At 41.9% G+C, this 11,031-nt stretch overlaps 1 protein-coding gene across 3 annotated transcripts in view; it reads right to left on the bottom strand.

Annotated features, from left to right (window-relative positions):
- LOC122549324 (collagen alpha-1(XV) chain-like) overlaps positions 1-11,031 on the bottom strand; it is a 255,798-nt gene that overhangs the window by 30,789 nt on the left and 213,978 nt on the right. For 2 of the 3 annotated variants that reach the window (XM_043688956.1, XM_043688954.1), the window contains 6 exons: positions 7,358-7,432; positions 7,197-7,232; positions 3,752-3,805; positions 3,614-3,673; positions 1,647-1,724; positions 1,453-1,494 (listed from right to left, as the gene is read on the bottom strand). In XM_043688956.1, coding sequence (XP_043544891.1) covers positions 1,453-1,494; positions 1,647-1,724; positions 3,614-3,673; positions 3,752-3,805; positions 7,197-7,232; positions 7,358-7,432 — 345 coding nt within the window. The remainder of the gene's footprint in view (positions 1-1,452; positions 1,495-1,646; positions 1,725-3,613; positions 3,674-3,751; positions 3,806-7,196; positions 7,233-7,357; positions 7,433-11,031) is intronic. The other variant, XM_043688955.1, reaches the window with a different exon arrangement.

Here is an 11,031-nt window from a genome sequence, read left to right as displayed (position 1 = left end):
CATCGGGAGCAATGGATACAATAAATGATATTAGTGGATTTGCAGGTAAAACTTTGATGGATGTGGAAAGCTCCTTTGGGGCCTTGGATGGAGGTGAGGGAGGAGGTGTGGGCGCAGGTTTTACAGTTCCTGCGGTGGCAGGGGAAAGTGCCAGGATGGGAGGGTGGGTCGTAGGGGGGCGTGGACCTGACCAGGTTGTCACGGAGGGAATGGTCTTTGCGGAAGGCAGAAAGGGGTGGGGAGGGAAATATATCCCTGGTGGTGGGGTCTGTTTGGAGGTGGCGGAAATGTCGGCGGATGATTTGGTTTATGCGAAGGTTGGTAAGGTGGAAGGTGAGCACCGGGGGGTTCTGTCCTTGTTACAATTGGAGGGGTGGGGTCTGAGGGCGGAGGTGCGGGATGTGGACGAGATGCGTTGGAGGGCATCTTTAACCATGTCGGTAGGGAAATTGCGGTCTCAAAAGGAGGAGGCCATCTGGTGTGTTCTGTGGTGGAACCGGTCCTTCTGGGAGCGGATATGGCGGAGGCAGAGGAATTGGGAATACGGGATGGCATTTTTGCAGGAGGCAGAGTGGGAAGAGGTGTAATCCAGGTAGCTGTGGGAGTCGATGGGTTTGTAAAAAATGTCAGTGTCAAGTCGGTCATCATTAATGGAGATGGCTCCTCGGATGCTGCCTGAACTGCTGTGTTTTTCCAGCACTACTCTAATCTAGAGCCTACACCCTCCTGCCAAATCCAACACCCCTTCCCCTCCTTCTCCAAACTCACCAAGGGCATTAAATTCCAACCAATGAGCTGAGTGGCCTTCTATGCTGAAAAAGTCTAAGAATGACTGCAAAAGATGCAAGGCACTTTCTCGCTCAGCTCACAATGCTGCCAACCCAGTCATTGGACCTACAAAGGTTGATGAACTAAACGGTTGTGTCAGAATCTGTAATGCAAGAACCCGTTCTGGCTGACATGTCAGAAAACCAGAAATGTTAGATGACAGATTTATGCATTTAATATCAATGATAGTACAACACATGCAGAACCTGCTAGTCTGGACTGTGAAACGCAAGGCACACCAAACAGATTGCAATCCCCTCAGGGTTCATTTTATGAGATTGTGCTACTGGCCATACAAGACAAAGATTACCCTTGATTGTTTAATTATTATGGTGTTACGGTACAAGACATCGAGTCAGTTCACCGCAACTGCTCACTTAAGGCTCGAGATAATCTTCAATAAGACAAACAAACTTACTTTCAAAGCATTAGAAGTTTAAGCAATACATTCAAGACAAGCACAGGCAGAAGGAAAGATACTTCAAGGCAGTTATATTAAACAGGTCAGAAAGCACAAGATCATATCTGAGTTATCAACTGTTGAGTTTCCATTTGTCAAATGGGATTTTAAAGTCCAGCATTCAAATGATAGTGCATGATCAGGTCATTCTTTATTTAACTTACAGGCATTTTGCAGTGAGGTCTGGGAGGAACTGGAAAAACTGTCTATTCAAAGTTGGAGGAAAATGAATTGGTAAATAAAGACAAGCATGTGACAAAACATATATGGATAATAAAAAAAAGTTAAAAATTACCAAGTCAAAGGGCAAGTATTTAAAAGAACCGTGTGCAATCTACATTACATACAAGTCACTTACCCCTTTTATATTGAGGATTCGACCAGGTGGTCCTGGAGGTCCTGGAGGTCCGGGAAGTCCTGGTAATCCAGCAGGACCCTGAAAACAGACATAGATGGTTGGTTTCTCAGTGATGCTTTCAGTCTTGTGACCTTCACCACGAGTGTAACTTCCCCATCATTTCTTGCTGAAGTGTCTACAAAGTCAATGGGGTCATTGGGTTTCATTCAATTATCAATAAACTGAACTGAAAGTATTGATTATCAGCAGTTATTGCATATTTCATTTTGCCCTTGAGAAGATGGCCGGCCTTCTTGAACTGATGCAGTACGTGCAGTGAATGGTAGGTCAGGAGTTCTAGTATTTTCATCTAGCAACAATGGAAAGACCCAGCAATGTTAGTCCCAGGCAGGATACCGTCTGACTTGGAGGTTGTGGTGTTCCTAGTCAGCCTGATGCCCTTAGTCCTTCCAGGTGCCAGAAGTAGTGGGTTGGAAAAGTGCAGTAGAAAAGGCTTTGGTAAGTTGTTTCAACACATTTTAAAGACAACTATGGAGGAAACATTAGAATTGCAAGCAATGTCACAATGGATATTGGGACGAAGAGTATCTATAGACAAAGGACCCAAGGTAAGAGAAAACATTATTGCTTGGCAGCATTTATAGTTGAAAAGTAGATCCTGTCCTAAGCTGAACAAACAAGGACAGTGGATAAAGTGAAAAAAGGAACCAGCTGTTGACCTTCAGCTCTCTCAGGACAGTGCATAAAACTGTCTGATATTGTACAAATGAAACACCCAGTTGGATAATAGGGAATACCAACTCTGTCTGCTCATAGTCAAAGAGTCGCTGGTGGAAATGACATCACAGAAAACCAGTGGTGAAGGGGCTGGTTCTGAACACCTCCTATCACTTTGAGATAAGACAGATCTGAATATCAGAATTCTGCCAACATGGACTACAAATAATTAGCTTTTTCAGCTTTTTGATGTCCCAGTTGAGTTGTTTTGAATTTATGTTCCTCTTACTGTGCTGAACCAAGTCAACCACTTGGTTCATGGAACTACATGAATCTCCATCCCCAGTGCATCCTAAAACTTTTTGACATTTGTTTCAACCCTGGAAAGAGGAGCTCTCTTTTTACTCATTCGAATGGCCACTTTTCTAGGCTAACCCTTGATAGAGTGCGCTAAAAAGCCATTTGACATCCATTCTTCCTACCTGCCTGTAACAGGAGCTTCAATGAACTGTGAAATGCATCTGATAAATGGAAGTGGGCACTAAGCAAGACGCACATGTCAATGGGACGATAAGTACACTGGTCTGATTTCAACCCTTCAAACAGCTCCCTTACATTCCCCTGAGTGCAGTAAGCGGAAACATCACAGTTCAGCCTGACCCTGACCTCAGTGGACCCTTGCACATGCTGATGTTACACACACTCACACTCACTACATAGGATGCCCGATTCTTCAGTGAATTTCAAAGCAAACCAATCACAATTCCCAGCCAATTGGAACCTCCCTAGCAATTTGTTTTTTGGTGTAATGCTTGAATCTGATTGGGGATGCTGCGCTGGATGTTATGTGACAGAGAAACAGTGAAACGTAGGAAATAGGAGTCAGAGTAGGCCATTCAGCCCTTTGATCTGCTCTGCTATTCTATATGATTATGGCTGACCATCCAACTCAGTCTCCTGTTCCCACCCTTTGATCCCTTTAGCCCTAAGTCACTGTGGAGTAATGCCTCATCGTGGAGGTCTTCCTTCCCTTAGTGATTACTGAAAACAAACTGTGGGACTGATTTGTTTAAAATATGGTTCCAAAGTCCCTGGAATACTTTCTCCTTCCATTGACAGCAATTGCAGTCCAGGCTGGCCATCCTGGGAGGGTTGACAACCCCAATGGGTGCTGCATACAGAATGCTCAAGGGGTATTTGCGATAGAAAATAATTTGTGTAATACTGAGATTTCACCAGAGTGAACTTACCAGAAGTGTTGTTGCAGGTTCACCTTTCTGACCCTTTCTGCCATTTATTCCTGATCGACCCTACGAAGAAACAACATCTGGTTTAGATGATGTAACGATTCATTTTGGTCTCCTGTTCTGCAGAATGAATAAACTTACATGTCTACCAGGAAGGCCAAATTCACCTTTAGGTCCTGGATGTCCCAGTGGACCCTGAAAAGAAATTCGTAATTGTGAAATTTCTGAACAATGTTGATCCTCATGTCCATTTGTTTTACATTAAACGACAAAAATAATTTCCTATTATAGAAAACTTGTATTTTTAAAAAAAGCTATGTATGCCCATACAGCTCCAAAACACCTTTGTAAAGGCTCAAAACTGTTGCCTTCACATACGTGCCTCATTTACAAAATATGCCATATAATTCCCTGTACTTAATGCAAACTCTGGGGATTGTTGTAGTTATCAAACAAGCAATATCTAAAACTAAAGATGGTGTCTCTGATCCTGTAACATTTGTGAATACTGTAGTGAAGTGTGATTGCAGGGAGGTACCTGTGATTATGGAACTGACATTTATTGTTCCAAGCACTTGATTGCTGATGTGTAAAATGGACAGCTACCTATTTTTGGTTCAGATTAGCTGAATCAAGATATAGTACAACATCATCTTGGTCTCAGTTTTATCCAATTTAAACCCTTCAGTCAATCAACTTTTAGCCATTTACTTGGAAGATGTTTACCTGGCTCTGGACAAAGCAGAAGATATCTTAATATGAACCATTCTTTGCAGCAACTTCATTGTTCAGTTAAGAGTCAATCCTATTGGCGTGGGAGTTACATACAGGACAAACAGGAGACAAAGCTTCCCTGTGGGAAATGGGGAATCTGCTGGGTCCACTCTCTTCAGCTTCATGGTCAGTTTTTACACATATCCCAATATATATTTCTAGACTTTTAAAATGGAATACAAATTCTTTAATTCTCATGTCTTTGAATTAATAATCCGGTTACAGAAGCGTTGCACAACTAAATCATTATTTGCTGTACATGTCCAGAATGGTTGTTATCAGAACTGCTAAGATTAGAGTGATGCTGGAAAAGCACAGCAGGTCAGGCAGCATCTAAGGAGCAGGAAAATCAACGTTTTGGGCAAAAGCCTTTCATCAGGAATATTCCACTTGGATTGGTGCAGAAGAGGGACTGATGAAGGGCTTTTGCCCGAAACGTCGATTTTCCTGGTCCTCGGATGCTGCCTGACCTGCTGTGCTTTTCCAGCACCACTCTAATCTAGACTCTGGTTTCCAGCATCTGCACTCTTCACTTTTGCCTATCAGAACAGTTAATCCATTTCAGTTCTGAGGGTCATTCAACAAAGCTTGAACAGATTTCTCTCCACAGATGTTGCCAAACCTGCTGAGCTTTTTCAGCAATTTCTGTTGCTGTTGTTGTTAATAATCCATTTTGTTTAGGAAGAGAGGAAATCTCTGAACTAAACTGTAATCATTCACAATCTCATGTTTGATACTGTACTGTACCAACAGTACACGACCCATGTTGGGGAACATGTGATGACTCTGTGGACAGGATTGACATGTGACCATTCCAACATGTCTTCACACTGGAAGGTGGCAGAATAAATCTAACTGAAACCTGCAAAGCATTTACTGAATTGTAAACTTGCCACATTGAAGATCTGACAAAAAGAGTAGATTCACTTTACCAAACATGTGGCATCCGTTGTGTCTTTTAATAATAAGCTGAAAAAGCTCAGCAGGTTTGCGGCACGGTGGCACAGTGGTTAGCACTGCTGCCTCACAGCGCCAGAGACCCGGGTTCAATTCCCACCTCAGGCGACTGACTGTGTGGAGTTTGCACGTTCTCCCTGTGTTTGCGTGGGTTTCCTCCGGTTGCTCCGGTTTCCTCCCACAGTCCAAAAAAAGATGTGTAGGTCAGGTGAATTGGCCATGCTAAATTGCCCGTAGTGTTAGTTAAGGGGTAAATGTAGAGGTATGGGTGGGTTGCGCTTCGGCGGGGCGGTGTGGACTTGTTGGGCCGAAGGGCCTGTTTCCACACTGTAAGTAATCTAATCTAATCTAAGTAATCTAAGTAATCTAATCTAAAAATATTGTTCATGGGATTTGGGTGCCACTGCTAGACCACCATTTATTGCCCATCCGTAATTGCTCCAAAGAAAGTTGTCATGAGCCATATTCTTGAACAGCTGCAGCCCTTTAGAGTAGGGGCACTCACAATGCTTGAAATAACTGGTGATTTGCTAAGCCATTTCAGACAGTGGTTGAGAATTAACCACAACACTGTGGGTTTTCCAGACCAGCTAACGGATTTCCCTTCCCTGAAAGGTATCAGTGAGCCAGATGAGTTTTCACAGCCATCGACAGTGGTTGCCATTTGGACTAGCTGTTAATTCAAGGTTTTGTCATTGTATTCAAATTTGTCACAATAGGATTCAAATCTGTGCCCCAGAACATTAGCTGAGGGTTCTGGATTACTAGTGCAATGATATTACCTCTATGCCACTGCTTCCCAATTACAATTGTAACAAAACAAACCAGCTGTGAAATAGCATGCATTTGCCCTGCGATCAAATACAATGCCACTTCAGAATGCAGCAGGAGGTAGATTCTGATTGGAGCTAGGAGAGATAACGGAAAGGAAAGAATTGAAATATAAATGAGACAGAAGGGGATCATTCAGCCCATTGTTTCAATGCTTACTCTGAAAGAACTATACATCCAACTGCACATTCTCCACAATCTTGTAAATTATTTTTTTCAATGATATATCTAGCTCTCTCTTGAAATAACTATTGAATATGATTCCACCATTCTTTCAGGTGGTGCATATCCAATCATAACGAAGGTGATGGCATAAGTGGTATTGTCACTGGACAAACAATCTTTAATTCCATGTAATGTTCTGGGGGCTCAGGGTCAAACTCCACTGCAACAATCCAATTGGAATTGAATTCAATAAATATCTCGAATTAAACACAATAAATATCTGGAATGAAAAGTCTAATGATTGTTGTAAAAATCCATCTGGTTCACTAATGTCCTTTAGCATTCATTGGGTCAAATTCCTGATACTTCCTACACAATAGCATTGTAGGTCTACAGCAATTCAAGAAGGCAGCTCACCATCACCTTCTTGAGGACAACTAGCAGTGAGCAATAAATGCTGTCCTAGCCAGCAGGGCCAATATCCCATGAACAAAATTAAAATAACAACTCACCATGTAAAAAACATTTTTTCCTCATCTCCAATTTGCTAAATCATTTTAAAGCAGTATCTCTTGTTACCAGGCTTCCTAACTGGTGGAAATAGTTTTCCCTAAGTCCCTCTATCAAAATGCTTCATAGTTTTGAACACCTCTATTACTTCTCCACTAAACCTATGTTTGAAGGAGAGAAATGCTAGCTTCTTGAATGTCTCCACATAACGTCAGTACCATTCTGGTAATACACTTCTGCATTTAGTCTGTCTTAGTTCATGTCAAGTTCCAGCTGAGAGCAGCAACTCCAACGCTCAGTAAAGTACATTTGATGTATGCAGCAAAACAATACCTAAAACACTTCCTACCTGAGGTCCAGGAGGTCCCAGTGGACCTGGTTCACCCTGTTGGAAAGGAAAGATTCTAGTTATTTGTGCAATAACGAGAATTACAAAATATCAAGAAATCTTGGATGCAGGATTATTAATTGTACAATTAAAAATGTCTTCCTCCTCTTCCTCATACATACCTTTTGACCTTTTGATCTTACAGCCAGCAGAGATCCATCTGCACCAACAACAGCTCCAGGCTCACCTTTTTCACCCTGCAGATACAGCAAAAAGCAACACTGTGTGCAGCTTATCAACGGAGTGCAAAACTGCTGCCTATGTTTAGTTTGTGGAATCTAAATTCCCATCCAAAGGAGGTTAAAGGGAAACAGCAGGAAAAGGAGATAAAATTAAGAATCTAATCACAAAAGGCACTTGCAGATCAAAGCAGAAGGAAATAGCAAGAGTAAAAGCAAAATATTGTGAATATTGGAAATTTGAAACGAAACTAGGAAGCACTGGAGAAACTCTGCAGATCTGGTGGCTTCTGTGGAGAGAAAAATAGAGCTAATGTTTCGAGTCCAATTGACTCTTCTTCAGAACCTCTGAACTCGATTCTGAAGAAAATCATGCAGGGCTCGAAATGTTGACTCTGCTTCTCTCTCCACAGATGCTGCTGAATTTGTCCAGCACTTTCTGGAAATAAAGAGTACCTTACAGTGAAACTGCTTGTCTTAAAGAATCAGCATTCTGGCCTTGACTTTGTGCAAATTAAACACCACTACAACTTTATAACTTATCCAATTATTTAGGTACTTATCGAGTTTTCAAAAGATTTCTAACTCTGGTTGAGGTTCTGGATGTAAGTTTGCTCACTGAGCTGGAAGGTTCAGACGTTTCATCACCATATGAGATAACATCATCAGTGAGCCTTTGGTGAAGTACTGGTGTTAGTGACCCGCTTTCTATTTATGCATTTAGGTCTCCTTGGGTTGATGATGTCATTTTCTGTGTTGCTGTCATTTGCTGTTCTTTTTCTCAGAGGGTGTTAAATGGGATCCAAGTCAATGTGTTTGCTGATAGAGTTCCAGTTGCAATGCCATGCTTCTAGGAATTCTCGTGCGTGTCTCTGTTTGGCTTGTCCTAGGATAGACATGTTTTCCCAGTTGAAGTGTCCTTCCTCATCTGTTTGTAAGGATACTAGTGAGAGTGGGTCATATCTTTTTGTGGCTAGTTGATGTTCATGTATCCTAGTGACTAGTTTACTGCCTGTTTATCCAATGTAGTGTTTGTTACAGTCCTTGCAAGGTATTTTGTAAATGACATTAGTCTTGCTTGTTGTCTGTATAGGGTCTTTCAAGTTCATTAGGTGCTGTTTTAATGTGTTGATGAATTTGTGGGCTACCATGATGCCAAGGAGTCTGAGTAATCTGGCAGTCATTTCCGAGATGTTTTGATGTAGGGGAAAGTGGATAGGGTTAGACACCAAGATAGAAAAGGATGAAAGAATGGTCTCCTTTGATATAACAGCCCTGTTCACATCCATCAACATCAACCTGGCCAAGGAAACACTGACTACATTATTAGAAGAACCAAAGACGCATACACCAAACACCACCAACTTCATCAGCAAGAATAATATCGTCAAACTAGTGGACCTATGCCTTACTACCCACTTCACCACAACAAAACCTACAGACAAACCAATGGAACCAACATCAGGGTTCTTAGCAGAGGGCAGTAATGCAGAGACTCGAACAAATAGCTCTGCCAACCATCCAACCCAAACTTTGGGTCTGCTACTTGGATGACACCCGACACCCTTATCATCACTAAACGAAAAACCATCAGAGGAAACTTTCAAGACTATCAACAATACCCTTACTGGCATAAAATTCTCTAAAGAGGAGGAAAACAATAACAAACTACAGTACAGCGAATAGCCAACGGGGAACTTCAAACCAGCGTCTACAGGAAAACAACACATACGGACCAAATACTGAACTACAGAAGCAATTGTCCCATCACCCACAAACGAAGCTGCAGCAGAACATTATTTCAATGAGCCACCACACGTTGCAGCACAGAGCAACTACGAAGAGCAGAGAAAAATCACCTATACAGTGTATTCAAAAAGAATGGGTACTCAGTGAACACAGTCCGCCAACTTCTCAGCAACAAACCCAAGCAAGCAGACAAAACGCGTCCAAAAACCCTAGCCACTCTCCTCTACATCAAAGACATCCCAGAAATGACTGCCAGACTACTCATACTTCTTGGCATCATGGTAGCCCACAAACCCACCAACACACTAAAATTAAAGGACCCTATACAGACAACAAGCAAAACTAATGTCATTTACAAAATACATTGCAAGAACAGTAACAAATACTACATTGAATAGGCAGAAAACTAGCCACCAGGATACAGGAACAATAACTAGCCACAAAAAGACATGACCCACTGTCACTAGTATCCTTACATACAGATGAGGAAGGTCACTATTTCGACTGGGACAACACATCCATCCAAACAGAGACACACACAAGAATTCCTGGAAGCATTACATTCCAACCAGAACTCTATCAACAAACACATCGGCTTGGATCCCATTTACCATCCTCTGAGAAAAAGAACAGCAAATGACATCACCACAGCAAATGACATCACCAACCCAAGGAAACCTAAACACATAAATAGAAAATGGGTCACTAACATCAGTGCTTCACTGGAGACTCACTGATGATGTTACCTAGTATGTTGAAGAAACATCTGAAAACGAACCTTCCAGCTCAGTGAGCAAACTTAGATAATTATTTTTAAATGTTACTTGGCATTAGTCTTGTTTTCCCTATAACTATACTCTTAAAATTTACAAACGCATACATTTCAACTTAAACATCACAGAGCTTGCAAGAAAATCAACATATAACAGTCTTCATTTTTGCAGATACAATCCACATTAGGTATGCAGCCTGAGGACAAGATATTTCAAGTTACAAATAGTGCAATCGATATAGAGTCCTCTGCACAACATGTTTCATTCTGAGATATCTCATTACATTTTTGAAACGTTGTCAGTACTTAAAAGCAAGCACCAAGATGAAACCTGGTTTCTGTCAGATCTTTCTTACACACCTGGAGTCTTACTCCCTCCGCACAATGCTCCTTGAGGTGGCTATGTTGCGGAAGAAATTATTGTCCACCTCCCTGTGGAATGTGACTTTGCAAAGACGATGTGGAGACAGATGCAGTGTATTTTGTTGGAGTCCATTCTGAGCAGTTCTGTAACACCGGGCTCTGTGCTTCACAAGCTTCTTTCCAGGGAGAGACACCAAGACAAACATCAACTGCACCATCAACTCGGTAAGAAATGTTCTTTGAAATGCCTGGAACTTGCTGGCCTTCCAATACAAGTAGTTGTCCTTGATTGAGTGTTGCCGACTCTCATGTTCCAATGTCCAGAACTAACCCTGAACTGCAAGCTGAAATAGTCAGCAAAGCATGGTGTGGCTGCTGCAGAGGTGCAATGGGGAAAGGTCACCGGTTAAGGCCTTTCAGCTTTACTGCATCATTGGACTGGACACTGTAATACCCCTCAGTATTTATAAGGATATGTGTTGTAAATAAAGAGAATTGAAAATGCAGTGAGGCACCTCAGTGTTACTTGATAGTAGCCAGGCTTCAGGTTGAAGCTATTGTTTATAAGCTCATGCAAGAGGTAGATAGGATAGTAAAGAAGGTGTTTGGTTTGCTTTACTTTCTTAGTCAGAGTATTGGGTACAGGGGTTGGGAGGTCATGTTGCGGCTGTACAGGACATTGGTTAGGCCACTTTTGGAATATTGTGTGCAATTCTGGCCTCCTTCCTATCAG

This window comes from Chiloscyllium plagiosum, chromosome 4 (assembly GCF_004010195.1).
Source record: "Chiloscyllium plagiosum isolate BGI_BamShark_2017 chromosome 4, ASM401019v2, whole genome shotgun sequence".
In the NCBI taxonomy this organism is placed as follows: Eukaryota; Metazoa; Chordata; class Chondrichthyes; order Orectolobiformes; family Hemiscylliidae; genus Chiloscyllium; species Chiloscyllium plagiosum.
The sequence above is the reverse complement of the archived record's forward strand: the minus strand, read 5'-3'. Positions and strand labels throughout refer to the sequence as shown.